A 21,475-nucleotide genomic window follows, 5' to 3' on the forward strand; every position below is an offset into this window, starting at 1 on the left:
TCATTCTGCCCCACAGAAGTTCACATAAAAAAAAATATGAAATCGTTGGCAATTCCTTGGGTGTAATTATGACTTATCCAATGACCTGCCTGCAACTTTACAACCATTCCTTACCTTTCCCCATGCCCCCTCTGAAATAAAGTAACTTCAGAACAAAAATGCAAACACAAGGTAATCTTCGTGAATACTGTACAGATGAGCCATTTTCTCTCACAGGTTGGACTTTATAGAACAAAATGCCAGAGGTTTGATATTTATTATCTGAAATAGGTTTAACACTTGGAGAAATGTGTTCAAACACATTACCTTGGTAAGAATAGCAAGCTGATCAGTCAGAGTACAGGGTGTGGGCAGAAAACATGATGTGCACAATTTTGCTGTGTGTTGGGCAAAGTTAGAAAATTAGGTACTTTGGGGCATAGAGAGCTCCCCGACAAGGTAGAGGGGAAATACAAATCTTTTTCCAGATCTTAATGAGGGCCACAGGACATCAATTTTAAATATACATGACCACAATATCAATAATGAAGAAATCTTAACGTTTTATTTAATACTTCGGCCAGATCAGCCCCTAGAAGGGATCACTGTTTCAGGAAAGAAGAACAATGAACCATCATTCACTTTCCTGCATGTTCATCCTTTTGCTAATTACTTCTATTGGTCCTGCTTTACTTTTTCTGCAAATTAGGGGGTGGGGGGCTGGTTTCTGTATCAGATCAGCAATGTCTGATTCTTATCCAAATATTCCACCTAATAAGGATGAAAGTTCTCATGAACTGGACAACCACTCTGCAACATTCCTGAGAATTGAATAATATAATAATCTTGAAAGTCAGCAGAGTGGATTATCCACTTTTTTTTTTTTCTGGACTTGAACTTGTGAACTTAACAGTAGCGCTGCAAAAAAAAAAAAAAAAAAAAAAAAAGCAAATGTGCTAAGCACTTTGCCAGAGTAACCTTCCATGTAGACTTTTCATCTTAAATACACACAACAAAAAACAACTACAATTTTTGGAAAATTATGTACAAACCCGATACTTCTTTTGATTACATATAAATACAAATTAACTATTTTTCCTAAAAAGTGGTTATAATAGTAAATAAATACAAAATAAATCTGACCATTATACTTCATGTGCTGGGGTTGAACCCATATAAAATGTACAACTAAATACATTTTAAATCTTTAAGGAATAATTCTCTGATTAAAATATTTGTTTTCCCAACTTCTTTTCGTAGATATAAATATATTTTCAAAATAGCTGTGTTTTTTTTTTCCATTCCATTCCATAAATAAAGTCTTCATTGGGAAATATTAAAGTGTCAGCTGGTTTTGTTTTGGGGGGCTTTTGGGCTTTTTTTTTTTTTTTTTTTTGCTTTTTTCTAATATATATATATATATATATATGTGTGTGTGTGTGTGTGTGTGTGTGTGTGTGTGTATATATTTAATTAATTAATTATTTTTGCTGTGCTAACGACACCCACAACCCTCCACAACCATGTCCTGATAGTTCTTTAATACAACCTTTTCATTTTCGTCAAGGTACAGCATGGAGATAGCACTGAGTTCTGTTGGGACACAGCACGCCTTAGGGATCTTGGAGTTCACAGAGTTGACCAACGTCTGCACGATGGCGTGATTGGTGGAGTTCAGGTGATCGGCCAGGGGAAAAGGGCATTCCCCGTGGCAGTAAAAGGCATGATACCCTGGAGGGGCCACAATCCAGTCATTCCACCCCACGTCACTAAAGTCCACGTACAAAGGGTGTCTCTTACAGCTGGACTTGAGGCGCTTCCGCTGTTTGTGTTTCGCTTGACGCTTTTCTCTTCTATGGAGAGGGCGCCCTTTCCCATCATGGCCAAAAGTGACCAGTAAGGGCCTTATTTGGCTCCAGCTGTGTTCATCCTGGTGCAAAGACCTGCTAATCCTCACGTGTCTCTTGGAGACTCCTTGCTTCTCCTCCAAGTGGGTCACCTCCACCACAAATCCATGGTTGGCGTGTCCCTGCGCAGTCCAACGCATCACAGCGGGAGTGACATCGAAACTCTCCCACCTGCTGGTGTTCTGATTCACCAATCTGGTGTCCAAAAGTCTGGTTACGGGGAATTTTGAGTTGACAGTTGCAGGTTTTATAATTTCATAAATATTAATTCGGTGATGGAAACTGCTATTGCTTCTCAAAGCTTCCTGTATCTGTTCCCGAAAAACCTGTAGTTCTGCTGATGTGATAAACTCCTCAGTGGGAATAGAGCTTAAATTAAAGAAGAATCGCCGGATTGTTTTCCCGTTCATTTCTGGCAGTTCTTCCAAAGATTCTAATTTGATAAAGGTTGGGGGGGGGGGGAGAAGACAAAATATTCAATAAGAGGAGTAATGATAGTTTAGCTATCAGAACTTTTAAACCTTGCAGGGTTTTATTTAGCTCATGTAAAAGTTTGCAACCAGAAAGTAAAACTTTCATGACTGGGGGTGAAGCTCAGTGGCAGAGGGCTTGCCTAGCATATGTGAAGTCCTGGGTTCAATCCCCAGACTGCTAAAAAGAAAAAAAAAAGTCACCTTTAAAATAAAAAAAAAGAATTATTCCTTCCTCCTCCCTTTTCTATAGGGTCATAGCAACACTCATTCCATGAAATAAAATTTCATAATTGTTATTTTTTGAATACATGAACATGACTTCCAGGTGGCTAAAATAATGGGGAAATGGTGATGCATTTCTTTGAAATTCACAGACTTTAGGGGCAGAAAAAAAAATCAGCACTGTAGTTAGTAGGGGTCTAATGAGTGAGGAGTTGAGGAAATTATTGCAGTTCCTTAAAAAAAAAGGCTTTAATGTCAATCCCTTAAGCGGTATCCTAAAACATTACTCTGCAATTTAGATGATTTACAAATCTCAATATACAGATTTCAGCTTCCTAATTAAAGACTCTGAAACTCAACATCAACGATGACATTTTGCAAAGCACACCCTACCATTTTACTCAAAAGTCCAGAGACAAAGGCATTTACAGGGATCTACTTCTTTGGAAACATATGGGTGGTACTAGGACACTGTAGTAATTAAGGCCAAACAATTTTAAGAGAAATAGCTTCCTGACTGTTTTTTCTCTCACCTCCTTATGAACTCAAGAAGCAAAATCTCATTTCACATGCTTTTGGGAGTAAAAGGAAAAAAAAAAAAAAACTTTTTCTCTTGTTTATATTTCCTTTTTGTTTAAATATATATGTGTGTGTGTATAAATATAGACACATATGTGTATATAATCTAATAAACAGGCTGAAGGACAGATGAAAAACCAAATTAATTTATAAAAATTTATGAAAAATACCATTTTGAGGTTCAATGTATAAGAAAGGATCTCATCCTATTACAGAATCAACGTTCTATATCTATCATCATTATTCCACAAGAACCATCTAAATAGGCCACACATAAAGATCTGTCTGGTTTTGATTCCTGAATGTCAAATATAAGAAATACTGTTTTCCAAACAAAATGTAAAATATAATATAGCACCTTGAATGCTTATAGTTTATAGATCATCAAAAGCACAATATTACTATTAAGTTGATAGCTAAAGCATTAGAATAAGTGATATTTGAGCTTATCTTCTACTTTTAACACTCTTTCACTGTCAAAAAAATTACCTGCTTCATTTAGGATTTAAAGAGCTAACAGAATCTATTTTCCCATAGATCCATGTCATTGTTGTAAAAGAAAGTAAAACTTCTATCAATTCTATGGTTGTATTTGCTTAAAAGTCAAAGAGCTGCAAGTTGTGAACACAATCGAGATACCTTCACATAGAAGAAGCATATCAGATCTCTCAAAGCTTCTACCCCACTAATCTTCACCATGTAAGTTTTGCAAGCTGAGCAGAAGCTGAGTTCAACAGGGACAATTTACAGCAAGTTCTTTAATATGCTTTAATATGGTGCTACTGAAACTTTTAACCTCACAGGTAACCAGTAAGATCCCTCAAATTTCCAAATTCAGTAGATTTGAAAAATGGACTGAGATCCTGCATTTCTAACAAGCTACTAGTTGAGAAGATCCTGTAAACTCATGAACCACACTTTGAGTGTCAAGGTTTTAAAGGATGTTTTTGACATTCAAGTGTAGATCACTAGAGGGATGTGTCTGAAAAGTAGCTTTTGGTTAATATAAGTGTGCAGAACAACCATTAGCAAGGGCCAAGAAATAATAGTTGAAGCTAAGGGTAGGCCAGTCAGGGACTCAAACAGAAAGGTCTTCTAAAGTTCTTCTACAAGGACCTGGAAACCACCAGGCCAAGAAGTGAGTACTTGTTAGTCCAAACCTCTTGGGAACACATTTCAGGATCCATCTCACTTTCTGAGCCCCACTGTAAGCTAATGGTACTTCAGCTCGGCCATAAAAATTAACAAAACCTTCCTACCAACAGAACTAGGGCTCTTTCAGTGTATTTAGCTTCTATTTTTAAAAGAGAAGCTCCATTCCATTCCAGAAGCCCTCCTGTGTTTTTGCTCAAGGCACTTTTTCATCAGGGAAGGTAAAAGTTAGCAGCATCCTCCAGACCCCAATAACACCAAAGCCAGAAATGTACCTGAGTTCTTGACTTCTCTGATTACCTGTACATCTAGGTACATTCTTTGTTCTTCAAGGAAAGGGAAGGAAAGGCAAATTATCCAGGGCATTCCATGAATAACTATTAATTTAAGTGCCCAGAGAAATCACAAGAGAAACAAAAACCCTGAATCCCAATCCTTAAATAAAAAGGAAAGAATTGACAACCAATCTCTCTCTCTCTCTCTCTCTCTCTCTCTCTCTCTCTCACACACACACACACACACACACACACACACACACACACATAACATGTGTATGCACATACACTCGTGGCCAGAGGATGAAGAAACAATCTCCAAGCTAAGTATGAAATAGGTTGATGATGTAAGGAAGACAGGTTTTTATAAAAGAGGCATATGCTACAACAATAACCCTCTAAAACTAAAGACTGAATTATATTAAAATTGATGCAACGAGAAACACAGAAAATAGCAATTTCCCACGGTTTAAAATCATTAGAGGCAAGAAGCCTTAACAAAGCAGAAATGTCTCCTGGCTTTGGCAAAGGAAAAAAAAAACTGCACTATAAGTAATAACAGGTAATATAAAGATCTTTCTCCAACTTTCCAACTGTACCTCATCTATCTAATCCTTGAATGCCCTCTATCTCCCATTAATGCAGAGGTCTCTGTTCAAACTGCAGATTCAGGTCACAGACATAAATCAGAGAGGAGCTCCCCAGCCCTGGGAAGTCATTCCTCAAGGTTAGTGCACATACCACCTTTTCCTCCTCCAAGGGAGAAGGTTCAATCTTTTCTTGAGGATGGGAAATTCAAAACCTATTTGAAATAAAGTAAAAGAAAAAGAAACTTTCCATAAATTATCACAGGAAGCCTGGAGATTCAGAAAATAAAGAGTGGGTAATGTATACTTTTTTGGAGGCTTAAACAGTTGTTAATTCCCTTTAAATATCCCTTCTTGAATCAGCTGAACTTGCTTAAAGATTTGAGGCTCTGACCTAACTTCGACCTGAGTTTATGAGTCTCTAAGTTCTTTGTTTCCTTGTGTGTGGGTGTGGGGGGGTGCTGGAGATGGAACTCAGGGCCTTGTACATGCAAGGCAAGTGCTCCACCACTAAGCTATACCACCAGTCCACCTCTAAGTGGAGTTAAGACTAAAAATGTGGGGGAATTTTAAAAAAGCAACATAATGATGATATTCAACCTCTCCTCCAAAAGTCCTAATTTAATCATCTACATGCTGTCAATCATTCACAATTATTCCTCTATTTCCAAATAATCCAAAAGATTGGGGTAGGTCCACTCTGGCCTTTTCTTCCTTAGATAAAAGGATAATGAGACATTTTTAAAAAGTCATCACAGGCCTGGGGCTGTAGCTCAGTGGTAGAGTGCCTTGCAGGTGTGAGGTCCTGGGTTTGATCCCCAACACCACATAAAAATAAATAAACAAAGATTTTTTTTTAAAAAAGTCATCATGATCATGTTAGCTAATGTGCTGGATGCTTTTTTTGTGCCAGGTCTGATACTCACAGCTTTATCTAAAAACATTATCCCCCAACAAACTGACTAGAATAACCATCCATTTTTCATATGAAATAGATGGGAGTTCAGAAAGGTTATGTAACTTTCCTAAGATCACTGAGCTATGAACTTGAGTCTCCTGCAGTGCCTAAGTTTCCAGCCACTAGATGACAGTACCTAACATGGGAAGGAACCTAAACCTCAAGAAAGAGTCAAAACCATTCAGAGGCACATCTGTAGTTAAAACAACAAAAACTGTAAAGCCCCTGGGAGGTCTCTCAGTGGTGGAGCACTTGCTTAGCATGTGGGAGGCCCTGGGTTCCATCCCCAGCACCATAAAAAGAAAGAAAACAACAATGATAACTGTAGTGTGAGCTTTGTCCTAACTAAATGATAGGAATATACTATCCAGGTATAATGGAGAAAGCAGATGAAACTGAGGAGGAAAGTAAAGTTACAAGCCCCCCTGGGATATGCAGAACTTATTTGGAACCACTGCTATTTTGTGGCTGCTTTTTTGCCCTAAAGTATGGTGAGTTGTTTTTTTTTTTAAAGTAAGTTATCATTATGTTTTGAGAATTTTGCAACACTCTTTGAATAGAAAAATACAAAAGACAACAAAAAGATATTCATTAAAACAACAAAATCTGGAGGTAGTCTGGAAAATTGGTAAGCTTGGAAATCACTCTATAACATCATGGAAGGGGCTGTGTATAATACACAATATTTTCTAGAAGATAAAATAATTAATATATAGGTTAAGAGGAAAAACATGGTAACATGAAAGGTTATAAAGAATAAGGTTTTTGTTCATTTTTTTTTCATTTAATCCAGGGCACTTTATCACTGAGACACATCCCCAGCCCTGTCTATTTTTTTTTTTTTTTTTTTTTGAGACAGGCTGGCCTGGAACTTAGGACCCTCCTACCTCAGCCTCCCTAGTTGCTGAGATTACAGGTGTGTGCCATTGCACCTGGCAAGAATAAGTGTTTGTGTGTGTGTGTGTGTGTGTGTGTTTGTGTTTAAGACAATAAAGAAAATGGAAACTAAAGGAAGAAAAGCCTAACCTTGTTTTGGCTTCTGCCTTTAGAATGATGCAGAGCCCTGTTACTAACTTCTTAGAGAAATACCAGAATGGCAAGTCTAAAAAGGACAAAGCAATTCAATGAGAAAGAATCAAGAGGGAATATAGGGGCAGAAAATACGAGTGCCAAGGAGCCATCATGGGTGACCAAAGCCTCAGTCTCAATAATGCTTCTATTAATGGGGCCTTTTGTAATCACACTGTAATACCTGGGGGCACTCGGGAAGAACACCAGCTAAGTGTTGGTTTGGGGGAGGAACCTATAAGTTCAAATTCACACAGGGAATTTGTGGCGTTCATTCTCCTTCACAGGGCAATGATTCTTTCTAGACCTTTCACATTATATGGCTATTTTCATGGTAATTACTTTTGAGGGAACAGGATTCATCTCTACTTGAAAGCATTAGTCATAGATACAAAATAGGAAAATGGTACCCTTCAGAGTCTAGGGGAGCAAGCAAGTGGTTCTCCTACATTCTGATACATCAAGAAAGCATGAAGACTTTTTGCAGGGCCAATGAAATCAATCCAGTTTAATGTGTTTCCAACAGTAGCAACATGTGAAAAACTTTCTATTTCAAGAAGTGATCTTTCTGTATTCAATGGCAGTCCTGCAAAGCCCGCATGGCTGATGGACTTTTCAAAGACTTTGAAAAGAGAATTTTAGCAAAGTTTCCATTCTCCTAAATAAAAGTCATTGTAGAAACGAGTTAGACAACGTTCAACAAGAGAAATGACAACTGATGATTCTATCTCAGATCACTATTCCGGTGATTATATACACACTGATTGAATGATCATATCTTGGCATCTGTTATCTCATAATTTCACTTAACTATCTGATACCTTATTTAATAGGGTTATTTTGCTTCCTTACCAAATACATGCCTAATAATGTTGTACAAACTATATTCTACTCTTGAGCTAGCCTTATTCACATGGTTTATTCAAAATTTTTCAGAGGCAATGTGTGGCACAAGGATGCTTATAAAAATAAAATCTCACATTATACAACAGTAAATAGTCTTCAAAAAGTGTTATATCCAGCTTAATGATGATATACTAGTCACAAAGTGAAAAGAACTGAATTTGTTGAAATTTAAGGAAAAAAATCACACACTTTTCTCTGTCATTTAATTGCATTAAGATGTAAAAATATTGCAAATTCATTTTAAACAAGTTGGTAACTTGGGTACTGTTTTATCCATAACATCACACTTTGACAAATACAAATTTGACTCAAGCATGCTATTTAAGTTACAATGACACTCAAATAATGTATAGCCTGTTTTAAGTTTTGATCAAGCCACTTCTGGATGAAGAATGAGAAATATGGAGACCTTACTGATGAAATCTTCATTCAGTTGAATGTGTTAGACAGTAACTGACTTAAGTGATCTTCCTTTTAAGTTACAAGAGAGACAGTACCTTCCTGGCATCATAAATAAAGTGAGGAATGGTTTCCATGCTATATTCCAGAAGAGGTGGCTAACACAGCTGAGTTTGTTACTTTTCTATCCAGAAAACAAACAAACAAACAAACAAACAAACAAAACTATTTCCAATCATGATCAGCTGGGAACAATGAGCTGACTCTAAAATCATCTCAGGGTTATGATGCTGGAATGTACACAATTTGAAAATGTCTCTCCCTATGAGTACAGACAACTGATGCTTTCAGTGGGCTGGTTCTGATGGAATAGAATGAGGCCTATTGTTTTTCAAATCTCTAATTTCTACTAGCAGGAGAGCACCTTAGGAATGCATTTGAAAATGAATGATCAATTCAGCACATACTTCATTGTTGATCACAATAAGGATCAATTTAGCATCCGCTGCCTTGATGAAGTTATCTTTTGTCATATGGCCCACCTGTGGTACTTCTTCCCATTATCAACCAGTGTTCTCCCAAGTCATCCTTCACACTTGGTCAGAACCTTGGGCTGTGCCATTTCTAATTTGCTTATGTCAGAGCTCAGGTTGTCATTTGAAATCTACCACCTCAGTGGTGAAAAGCAAGAAAAAGAGGGATTTATTCCCCCAGTTTCCCTAATATTCTACAAACAGTGCTCTGACATACAACTTGGCACTTCCTGCTATATTTAGAATGCATTAAGCCAAAGGAACATTTAAAACTGTAGGAAACAACTGACATGTAACATGCTTGTGACTAATTGCTTTAAGAACTTAGGTACAACAGATCTAAGTAGCTGCTCTAAGACACTTCAAATTCACTAAATGCCTTTCTGATGAAACAAACAGAAATATCCTACCTTAGAAAACCACGTTCGGTATCAAAATTAAAAAAAAAAATCACAATTCAATGCACATGAAGGAATCAGACAGCTGTTGCAAAAGCTTTTATCTGAAGGCTTGCCTTGTCTCTATCCAGAGCCTATCTAAGATTTAAGCGCAAGACAAGAAACTCATTGTGGAAATAATAAGATTGATTATGGAACTGATCTCCCACGGGGATTAGATAAGGATTCGAAATCTTCCAAACCAGGCCCAGATCAACAGTAAATTAGAAAGACTTTGGGGCTCTGGGCTTTAATTTTTCAATACTATCTCTGAAAATTTTGCCCTTGGCTCTATTTTAGCCTGAAACCCCAGCTTAAGCAGAAGACACAAGATTTATAGAGGAAGGACTTCCAAACAGATTTAAAGAAATCCCAAACCTTCTCATTCTCCCCCTGTGGAATTCTTGCACGCTTCTCTGACTAGGGGCATGCCTTTCCCCCTCATCTTCCCCATCTTTTGGTCTCCCTCCAGTTCCTGGGGGAGGAGTTACTCTTCTGGCTGCAGGCCAGGAAAAGGGTGCGGATGCGCCAGAGGGGAATCCCTGGTTCCCCTGCCGCCACACAAGCAGCCTGTTAAAATGATATTCTGAAAGGACCAACCAGAAGTAAAAGTGGAACTGTCTGAGCAGCAGCCTTTCGCAAGGATGCAAGCATCTACCCAGGTGGGGGCTCCGCAAGGAGATTCCCCGCCCCTGTCCCGCCCCCACCTCCCTCAAAGCTTGATCCCCGCCTCACCTTCGTGGTGGAAGCTGCGCACGGTATTGGCGCGACTGGCAGCCCTCTCCAGCCTGTGGTCCGGGGCAGGAGCTCCTGGCTGGCCCGAGTGCCGGCGGTACAGGTCCAGCATGTAGGGTGGGACCACAGCGTCCCTGCTCGGGGTGGGTCTCTGCTTCAGGCCGAACATGCCCAGCAGTCGCAACTCAAATTCACTCAGGACGTCGTCCGAGGGCTGGGACGAGGGGCGGCCGGATGATGCCGCGAACTTCTTGCGGCCCAGCTCGGGAATGAGGCCGGCCGCACCGCCCAGGAGGACCTGGGGAAGCAGCAACGCTAGAAGACAGCGGGTCCCGGCCACCATGGTCGACCTGCGGACAGGGCCGACGTGAGTCACCGGAGTTCCCCGCCCAGTCCTCCCTCCTTCCCGCCCCCGCGGCCCAGGCTCCCGTTGGGCTATCTGACCTCCTCCTCCAGGTTGCCCGCCTGTAGTGCACCACTCGCACCACTACATAAGAGATGCCGGAAGACGCCCGCATCTTTAGGAGAATGAAGGGCCCCAAGTTCCTGAATGCTTTCCTCTTCCCATTCCATTCTCAATCCGTCTGATCTCTGGGGATTTTGCGTTAGTCCCCAGACAGCATCAATGACTGTCAACCCATTTTTTTAACCCCCTGTGACACCATCTCTGACAGCCAATGCCGCCTGGAGTCCATGAAAACACCATTTGACTTGACATCCTGCATCCTCTACAGACTCAAACACACAGTGTCCAGCGCTCGAAAAGTGCATGTGACTTCCTTAGAAGTGCTGCATAGAACTTCCTGCAACTTACCTACACACACGCGCGCGCGCACACACACACACACACACACACAGAGAGAGAGAGAGAGAGAGAGAGAGAGAGAGAGAGAGAGAGAGAGAGAGAGACTGTAACTTCTAGATCCTGTAAACTCAAGCCCACAACTTTCGAAGTTGTGGCACAAGACGCTAACCTCAGGGGTGAAGGACAAGCCATTCCATCCCCGCATCCCTCCAGTGTAGTAGAGAAACACAATTATCTTCCTGGAATCATGTCAATGGCTAGTATCTATTAATGCACGTGCCAGCTGTTAAAATACAAAGTGGCACTAAAGTAAGGTCCCTTCGCATTTCTGGAAACAAACACCGAGAATCCCAACTTTCCGAAATGGGACTTAACTTAGCTCTGAGTAGAGAGCCGATCTCCCTAAGCAACTTGAGGAAGGTGAAGGGGTTAGATCGCCGTGGCAGGGGGTACAGGTTGGCAACGAATGGGTGAAATTTAGGGTCCACCCTCTTGAAGGGATTTAACTTTTTTTTTTAATCATGTAAGCGTTAACCGCCTTAATAACATACCTAAAAGAGGGGAAGGAGGAGGGGCGGAAGACTGTGGGCCAGGAAGGCGAGTCAGTAGGTCGCCTGGGGCTGCTGGTTGGGGCGCACCCTCAGGGGCTCCGCAGCACGTGGACTCGAAGGGGGTTCTGTTTACTTGGAGCGGGTCGCAGCCCCAGGAGGAGCTCTGCAGCGACCGGTGCCGGAGCACGGGGTCCCCCCACCCCCACCTTACTGCCGGCCAAGGGCCCGCGACCTCTACCTTTAGGAGACCGCAGTCCGTCTAAGAAGCACGCGGGGACACGTCCATTGAAAGAGTCTCCACATGGAAAAAGCTCTGTTAGAAGAACTTGGCGCTGGGACCGGGTGTCCGTTCCCTTTGCCTCCTCCTCCTCCTCCCGGGTGCCGGCCGCGCAGTCCCTCTTTCTCAAGCTCGGAACAGCTTCTAGGGGGGTTGGGCCCGGCAGAGGGGTGGAGGGGCGGCGGGGCTCAGAGGCGACCAGGCTGGCTGTGCTGGCAAAGGCACCCGTGCGAAGTGGGGAGTACAAGTTATTCTCCCTGCAAGTTCAAGAAGTCTCCAGCCAAGTGCTGACACACAGCAGTGAGCAGGGGGAGGAGTGCGGGGAAGGGAAGGGAAGGAAAGGGAGAAAGGAAAAGCTGGTGCTGTTGTCGTCCTTAGGAACCAGCGCCCACGGGACGCGTGGCCCCGCGCGGGGCCGGCTCCGGGACTCTGGGGGCGATGGTTGGGCGCTCCGCGCTAGCTCTGCCGCGGCCCATGGCTCGGGGCAGCCATCCTGGGCGACGCCGGGTCCGGGTAAGGGCACAGCGACGATCTCGGTGCCAGGCGAGTCGCCCCCCCGCATCACTCTGCCTTACTCCAGCGCACCCCCATGAGCGCTCGCCGGTGGAAACTGCCGCGACTCCGGCGCTCCGTCGTCCTTAGGCGCATTCTCCAGCGAGTACAACCGAGTCCCGGGCCGCTGAGGCGGGTGGCCTCCCTCTCCTAGCCTTCGGGCCAAGTGCCTTTGTGGCTAGCCTGGGGTCCGATCACACCTCGACCATCACGTCCCAGGCGCCCGATCCCCGACAGGAGGTGCTGGGCATCGCGCCGCTGAGTCTCAGCTCCGGACACCCCAGCGCTCAGCGCGCCCGTCCGCGGCTCCGCGGGGCCCGGGCAGCAGAGGCCACAGCGCTGCGGCGCGCACGGCCGGGTGCTCCGACCCGCGCGGGGTCTGAGGCGTGCGGGTGTCTGCTTGCCTGCAGTGATCCCTGTGGCGCTCGCCCCGAGGGCTTTGGAGTCGCCAGCGGCGGATGTCCCGCGGCGGCTGCCAGTCAGTGGCCGGGTGTGGGAAGCGGAGCGGCGGGCGCAGCGCGAGCCGGGCGCAGCGCAGCGCAGCGCGGCAGGGCGAGGACTCAGGCGGCGGCGGCGCCGTGGCGCGGCGCTCGCGGCTTTTAAAGGGGACGCCTCCCGGCCGCGGCCGAACACCTCCCCCTCGGCTGCGAAGCTCGCCGGGGATCCCCAGGCGGGCGGGAGTGGCGCGCAGGGGTGTGGACGGCGCGCTCGGGCAGCCACGGCGGGGTGGGGCTGGGGGCGGGGGCGCACCGCCGCCGAGAGGGGCGCTGCGCTTCCACAGGGCCCTGGCAAGGGAGGTCTGCTAAAGTGCTGGACCCTCGGGAAGACTCGGAGGCGGGATCCAGGACGAATGCAGGGTCGGGCCTCTATTTACCCACCGGGTCCGTTATTCAACTTTCAATTTGAAGTTTTTCGGTGATAGATGATCTTTAAGAAAGAAGAACTCAAGTTACAAGGCTTCTTGGCATAGACGTGGGGTGGACAATTTGTGTTTTAGGGGGTAGGATAAGAGTTAAAGAAAATAGGATGGAAACTGTTATTTAAACAACACAGAGATATACGGATATGCGAACTTAGTTACGTATGTAAATACATGTGTGTGCATTTACATGCATATAAATATCGTTTATGTATAACATGTATATCCATAAACAAAGCGTGTGTTTATATTCGAATAAATATATCTAGTATACAAAAATATATGCGTATGTTTCTGTGAATATATGTATGCAAATATAGGCCAACCAAGACCGCGTTTCCGTAAATAGTCTACCTACATGGCATGGGTGTCTTCTGCGATGACACGTGTAACGTGCAGTGTGTGTGTATGGCAGCGTTAAGGCAGGATGGGAGAGATTTTATTCCTTTTTATGGTAGCAATCATTTCATGCCTTGTGATATTTATCTCGCCTCAGCTCAAAGGCAGGCGATTAGCAGCTCAGAGAAAGGTAAAATAACGCACAATGAGCCAAGCATACAAGGTAATTCCAGTTTGGGACCTTAGAACCTTCTCCCCCACCCCATTCCACCAGGTCCCCAGGAGCTTTGACTTTTGGCCAAATCAGTTTTCTCCTTCAGCTGAAATACATCCTAAAGTTGCTGCATCTTGAGTCTTTGTGGAATTCTTTTGGTCCCTCCCAGGGTTTTGGGAACCTCTGTGCATAACAACACCAGGTTGCCTTGATGAACACCCCCCACCACCTTGCCCCAAGGTAGGGTGGGGGGGTAGGATTTTTGAAAAAGGCGGGAATGGTAAAATCAGTTTCTGCATCAGAACTTTCAAGCCTGAAAAGTGGAGGGAAAAAAGTCTGAAATGGGAGCTTAATAAAAATAATAATAACCTATTATCCATGTCTTTATTTTTTCGATGGTAGAGCTAAAATAATTCTAGGTTCTGCTCACATAAATCGGATTAGCAACCCACAGAGAGGAATTAGGCACTCCTTGTTTCTAAAGGTATAAAGGTCAAATAAGGTATTTTAGCGGAAGGCTGTCTATTAGGAAAATAAAGGAAAGGGGAAATATTCAGGAATATGCTACTTTACTCCTTTTTTAAAAACAGTGCTATGGAAGTTGTTGCTCTGAATCACTGAACACCAGGCAAGTAAGCAATAAAACCTATTCTTCTCATAGACACTTAAGTCAAAACAGTTTTTATTGTGCTTCTGAAACTATTTCCTTCTCTATCAAGTTTAATTGAGAACTTAACAATTGTTTCTGTCATCAGTAAGATTTTACAAACAAAACAAAGGGAAACCTAGATGAGACTTAAATCAGTATGTTGCTTTTAAGGAGGAAGAGAAAGCTGATAGCTGTTGGACACACCCCAAGAAAAGATGAAAAATAAATCTCTGGTGATGACATGGAGGATGTCTTAACAGCTTTAGGCCTTCATAACTGAGAAATGGGAACCTTGTGAGTTTTAGGATATCATCTTCGATAGTCAAGAGTCTGGGGGAAATTTTAAATTTCTAAATATTCTGTTCCATTTGCCAACCACAGTATCTCTTCCATGTAGAGTATGCAGTTTATCTGGGATTGCTGAATGCTTTTCCCAAGCAGAACTTTCCTGAAGTTTGGCCCTATTTCTCTCTGAAGAGCAAAGACTCTCTGGTTGTTTATTAGAGATGGCTGCCCTCTTGTGGTGGAAATGAGTTCAAACGCTTGGGAGAAAAGTAGATTCTTTCATGAATTTGTCTCCAAAGACTGACTTGGGGTACAAAGTACAGGATAATGTACAGTACATTTTCTGGGCAACAGCAATAGTTGGAAATGAGAAACCTAAATGGAATTAATTAATTTATTTTTTGTTCTCTCTGCTAATGGCAAACTGCAACTGAGAATGCAGGGTTATTTGATACTTGGAGGTGGCAATGTTTGTTTGCTTTGTTAACATCAGTTACTGCTAAATATAGTTGACTTTACCCTTTTCAAAGATTCATTTACAGATTTTCAGTCCATAGGGTAAAATTAATACTTTCTGGGATTATGAAATTGGATATATCTGCCAGCAAATGTGGTGAGGGGTAAGGGTGGGGTAAGGAGTGTTTGGGCAAGGATCAAGGTAGTTGTAAATACAAATACCTCATCAGGGACAAACAAATTATGTAAAGATTCAAAGACTTCCAAATAAGGATTCTAGATTAGGTAAGTTACTACTGTTCCATTTCAGTCATTTCTTGCCAGTTTTTCAAGAGATACTGGAAATCCATATTTGATTGTATGTGGACATGACCTGGGATGAGATTAAGTGCTTGAAGAGTCATACTTTGGCAACTTTTCCTTTAGCTGTTCAGCCCAGATAATGTTTAATTTTATTGCATCCTGCAGCTATTAGCATTCAGCATTGTTCCTGCTAAGCCAACTATTATGCAAATTAACATTAAAATAATGATCCTCATGTATTGTAAAGGTCACAGCAGGCATGACATGATCCATCTACCTTGTAATTGTCATTCCACTGAAACCTGTGGCAACTCCCCTGAGAAACCTCTTGGCTTTTAGCCTGTGTACTGTGTGACACCCAAGCCCAGTACTACTTATTTTGTCTGAATGAGATTCTTTTGCAGGAACCACAACCCACAGCAAAGAGTAGCATTTAGTCAATTAAACTTTTACTTATTTAATATTTGATTACACATGGAAAGAAGGATGAATGTAGTGGAGAGATTTATATGCAAAATTAGGCCCACTTGGCCAATTCACATTGCTTTAGATATCTACTAAGTATTATTAATTGCCAAATAGCAATATAGCTATATTGTCATATATTGGCATGATGATATCAAAAGGTCTTGATCTTGTGTTAATTAGATTGTGAAGAGTCAAGCACAGTGTCTTTTACAAAACCAGTCTACAGATTTTTATTGAGAAGCCATGAAGCCTATGGCACTATGTCACTGAGGTCCCAGTGAATGCAAAGATACACAAATTCTACACCTTACTTATTTAGAATTCAGTGGAAGAAATGTGACACGTTCACAAGTAAATATTTGTAAAATATAAAGCATATAAGCAAAGAATTTTAAGAAATAGGAGGAACAATTGTAGAAGGCTTAATGGAAAACAATTGCATTTCTGATGTGTAGGAATTTATAGTAGGAAGAGCATTCTAGAGGAATATTCAAGTGAACAGAATTTTAGTAGGGTCAGAAGTTATCTTTATGAACAACATCAGTATTAACACCAACACATTTAATTACTCAATTATTAGATACTAGGTACTTTCCACATGTAATTTCCTTTACTCCTCATGAAAATTTCACAGTGGATGTTATTACCTATATTATTTTGCCAATACAAAACTGCTAAGAGGAGAGAGGTTGGGCCATAGCTAGAAAATAGCATATGCAGTAATCTATTCTAGAACTCATGTTTTTTACTACCCACCTGCCACCACCACAATGCTAATCGTCTCTAGTGTATGCAGTGGTAGCAACCTAAAGCTGAGACATCAGGTGAAAAAAATGTAGAATGGTGATTTGAGGAGTCTAAAGAGGTAGTTCAGATTTAGAGAGGAGTTTGGAAAGCAAAAAAGTAGCATCAGAATGTAAGTCTATGTTCCTACTATTCCTAGTTTTTCTAGTATTTTGAACATGAAGAGATGCTGCATTTTGTCAAATGCTTTTTCTGCATCAATTGAAATAATCATAAGATTCTTGTCTTTAAGTTTATTGATGTGATAAATTACATTTATTGATTTCCATATGTAGAAAATCCCAATGACATTCTTCATAGAACTAGAAAAAGCAATCATGAAATTCATTTGGAAAAATAAGAGACTCAGAATAGCCAAAGCAATCCTTAGCAAGAAGAATGAAGCAGGAGGCATCACAATACCAGAACTTAAACTATACTACAGAGCAATAGTAACAAAAATGGCATGGTATTTGTGCCAAAATAGACATGTAGACCAATGAAACAAAATAGAAGACACAGAGACAAACCCACATAAGTACAGTTATCTCATACTAGACAAAGGCTCCAAAAACATATGTTGGAGAAAAGATAGCTTATTCAACAAATGGTGCTGGCAAAACTGAAAATCCATGTGTATAGCAAAATGAAATTAAACCTGTATCTCTCACCCTGCACAAAAATCAACTCAAAGTGGATCAAAGACTTAGGCACTAGAGACCTTGTGCCTAATAGAAGAAAAAGTAGGCCCAAATCTTCATCACGTCAGCTTAGGACCTGACTTCCTTGACAAGACTCCTAAAACAAGAAGTAAAGTTAAGAATCAATAAATGGGATGGAATCAAACAAAAAAGTTTTTCTCAGTAGAGGAAACAATAACATGAAGAGAGAGCCTACAGAATTGGAGAAAATCTTTACCACACGAACTTCAGATAGAGCACTAATCTCCAGGATATATAAAGAACTCAGAAAATTTAGCACCAAAAAAACAAATAACCCAATCAATAAATGGGCTAAGGAACTGAACAGGCACTTCACAGAAGAAGAAAGAGAGTCAATTAACAACATATGAATAAATGTTTATGATCTCTAGCAATTAGAGAAATGCAAATCAAAACTACTCTAAAATTTCATTTCACTCCAGTCACAATGGCAGCTATCAAGAATTTAAGCAATAATAACTGTTGGTGAGGATGTAGGGGAAAAGCCATTCTCTTACATTGCTGGTGGGACTGCAAGTTAGTGCAACCACTGTGGAAAGCAGTATGGAGATTCCTCAGAAAACATGGAATGGAACCACCATATGACCCAACTATTCCACTCTTCGGCACATACTCAAAGGACTTAAAATCATCATACTACTGTGACACAGCCACATCAATACTCATAGCAGCTCAGTTGACAACAGCTAAGCTATTGAATCAACCTAGATGCCCTTCAACAGATGAATGGATAAAGAAAATATGGTATATATACACAATGGACGATTACTGAGTCTTACAGAAGAATAAAATCATAGCATCGGTAGGTAAACAGATGGAACTAGAGAATATCATGATAAGTGACATAAACCAATCCTCAAAACCAAAAGTGAATGTTTTCTCTTAGAAAGGGCTGCTGATCCATAGTGGAGGGAGTGGTGGGTAAGGAAGAATGAAGGAACTTTGGATTGTGCAGAGGGAGAGGGCAGTGAGGGGAGGGGTGGGGCTGTGGGGATGGGAAGGACAGTGGAATGAGACAAACATTATTACCCTATATACATGTAGGATTACACTACTGGTGTGGACTCTGCACTATGTACAGCCAGAGGAATGAGAAGTTATGCTCCACTGGTGTACAATGTGTCAAAATGCATCCTACTGTCATGTAAAACTAATTAGAACAAATTAAAAAAATAAAATAAAAACAAAAATAAAAGAAGATAAGTCTACTCTTCAGGAAGAGGCCCAGCAGGAAAGCAATGGCACATTCTAAAGGAGCAATTGAAAGGAGTTTAACAAAGGAGCATTGTGAAAAGGGTGTGGGCAGAAGAGCAATGCATACCTGAACTCAAATTAGACTACAGAGACATCGTGACCAAAACAGCATGGTATAACATAAACACAGACATGTAGGCCAATGGAACAGAATAGAGGACACAGAGACAAACCTGCACCTCGACAGTCATCTGATTCTCAATAAAGATGCCCAAAACATATTTTGGAGAAGAGACAGCCTCTTTAACAAATGCCACTGGGAAAACTGAATATTCATATTAGAAAGATAAAACTAGATCCCTACTTCTCACCCTTTACAAAAGTCAACTAAAATGGGTAAAAGACCTAGATGTAAGACCAGAAAATTCAACTGTTAGAAGAAAGAATAGGGAAAAACTTTGACATATAGGCACACCCAGAGAGTTCCTGAATTGGGCCCCTGTAGCTCAAGAAATAAGAGCAGGGGATGGCATCAAATTACTTCTGCACAGCAAAGGAAACAATTAGCAGAGTGAAGAGACAGCCCACAGAATGGGAGAATATATCTTCCAGCTGTTCTTACAACAGAAGATTAATATCCAGAATATATAAAGAACAGAAAAAACTCAACACTAAAAAAGCAAATAGTCCAATCAATGAATGGGGCAAATGAAGTGGACATTTTCCAAAAGAAGTACAAATGCCCACCAATTATATTAAAAAAGGAAAAGTTCAGCATTCTCAGCCATCAGGGAAATGGAAATCGAAATTACATTGAGATTCCATCTCACTCCAGTTAGAATGGCTGTCATCAAAAATAACAACAAATGTATGCAAACATAGGGAAAAAAGGTAACTATTATATACTCTTGGTGGGAATGTAAATTAGTACAGCTGCTATGCAAACTGGTATGGGGGTTCCTCAAAAAGCTAAACATGTGTCTACCATATCATCCAGCTACACCACTCCTAAGCTGTAGACACAGCATACTCTAGAGACACCTGCATGCCCATGTTATTGAGGCAAAATTCATATGAGCCAAGTTATGGAATCTGCTTAGGTGCCTGTCAACAGAGTAATAGAGTAAGATAATGTGAGATAGGTAGATAGATAGACAGAAACACAATAGAGTTTTAGTCAACTATAAAGAAGAACAGAATTATGTCATTTGTAGGGAAATGAATGAAACCAAAGACCATAATTTTGAGCTAAATTTGTCAGATCTAGAAGTATAATATGTTTTCTCTCATAGGAGAAAAAGGTTGCCATGAAGGTAAAAGAGAACCTTTGAGGGTAGAGAAAGAGGATGGGGGTGGAGAGAAGTAAAATGTGGTCAGGGGCAGGCACTGGGGAGTTGAGTTGACCAAAGTACTGTTTTATATATACAGGAATATTCCACAACGAAACCTACCATCTCATATAATTAATATGCACCAAAAATAGGAAGGAAGGAAGGAAGGGAGGAAGGGAGGGAGGGAGGGAGGGAGGAAGAAAGGAAGGGTAGATGGGTGGCAGAGTTGGGGGAAAATGGTAAGGGATAGTGAAGCACCCCAGCCCTACATTAAGAAGGCCCTCAGGCTTTGCCATAGGGCTACAAGTGCACAGGAGGGCATGGTTACTAGAGTCCCCCAAATGCTGCAGCAGTAGAAGAGTGATTGACCGAAGTGGGAAGCTGACTATGAAAACAAATATGTCAACCTTTCTTTTCTCCTACTCCTAAGCATCTGTGGTATCTCCTATTTGCCTAATTTGAACAGAAGTGGATAAGGACTTTGGTTATTTACTGCTGGTTAACAAGTTATCACAAACGTAGTGGTAAAATGTCCATTTATTATTTCATAGTTTCTGTAGGCCAGGAATCCAGGTATGGCTTATGTGGTTCTTGCCAGGTCTCTTAGGGCTGCCATCAGTACTGGCTAGGGCTACAGTCTCATTTGAAGCTCTCCCAAGCTCATGTTGTCAGCAGAATTCACTTTCTTGTGGCTGTAGAACTCACTCTTGATCACTTTCATCAGAGTCAGCAGGAGACCATCATACTACATACTCTTTTAACACATTCATCTGATTATATTAAGCCCACTCAAGACAATCATTTTGACTAACTAAAATTCAGTTGGTTAGGACCTTAATTACATCTGCAAAAATCTTGCCATCATATAGCATAATCCAATAATGGAAGTAATATCACATGATATTAACAAAATGCACCTCTTACTCAAGGGCAGGGGATGATGCAAAGTCTGTACATTGAAGGCTGGGAATCCCTGACAGTGCTTCCCATTGCTTGCATTCAACCTCTTAGGCACAAAGCAAAGAGAATATCCTACATAGTAAGATTTGAAAGGTAAGCAGGAGCTAGGTCCTTGAGACTCCTGGGCACTAATCTAAGGAGTCTGGACTCTGTCCTATATAAATGGATCACTGTGAAATGATTTTACCAGAGGAATGACATGGTGGAGATGCATGTTAGGAAAACAAATCCCATGGTTGGTGGCAGTGGTGAAGAGGAAGCCTAGAGAGAAAGTAAGCAAAGGGATCAATCAGTAGCTATGAATTATAGGCACAAGTGATTGTGGGAGACTAATGTCCACATGAAAATGAGCTGATGTGAGGGCCATAGCAGAGGTCAGTCAACTGGGTAAGGTTGTTGATGAGTTACCACTTTACAGCTTTGGGGAAGGAAAGTTGACAGGGCTTCTAGGATTTAG

At 41.6% G+C, this 21,475-nt stretch overlaps 1 protein-coding gene across 1 annotated transcript; it reads right to left on the minus strand.

The window, feature by feature from the left end:
- Positions 1-237: 237 nt before the first annotated feature.
- Positions 238-12,307, minus strand: Bmp2 (bone morphogenetic protein 2). The gene is made up of 3 exons (XM_046433861.2): positions 11,805-12,307; positions 10,211-10,560; positions 238-2,319 (listed from the first exon to the last, which is right to left on the minus strand). The coding sequence occupies exons 2-3, from the start codon at positions 10,551-10,553 to the stop codon at positions 1,475-1,477; spliced, it is 1,188 nt and encodes a 395-aa protein (XP_046289817.1). The 5' UTR covers positions 10,554-10,560; positions 11,805-12,307; the 3' UTR covers positions 238-1,474.
- Between the last annotated feature and the right edge of the window lie 9,168 nt (positions 12,308-21,475).

The sequence above is a fragment of the Marmota monax genome, unplaced genomic scaffold, assembly GCF_021218885.2.
Source record: "Marmota monax isolate L192 unplaced genomic scaffold, Marmota_monax_Labrador192_F-V1.1 WCK01_AAM20220418_F8-fsc00014, whole genome shotgun sequence".
In the NCBI taxonomy this organism is placed as follows: Eukaryota; Metazoa; Chordata; class Mammalia; order Rodentia; family Sciuridae; genus Marmota; species Marmota monax.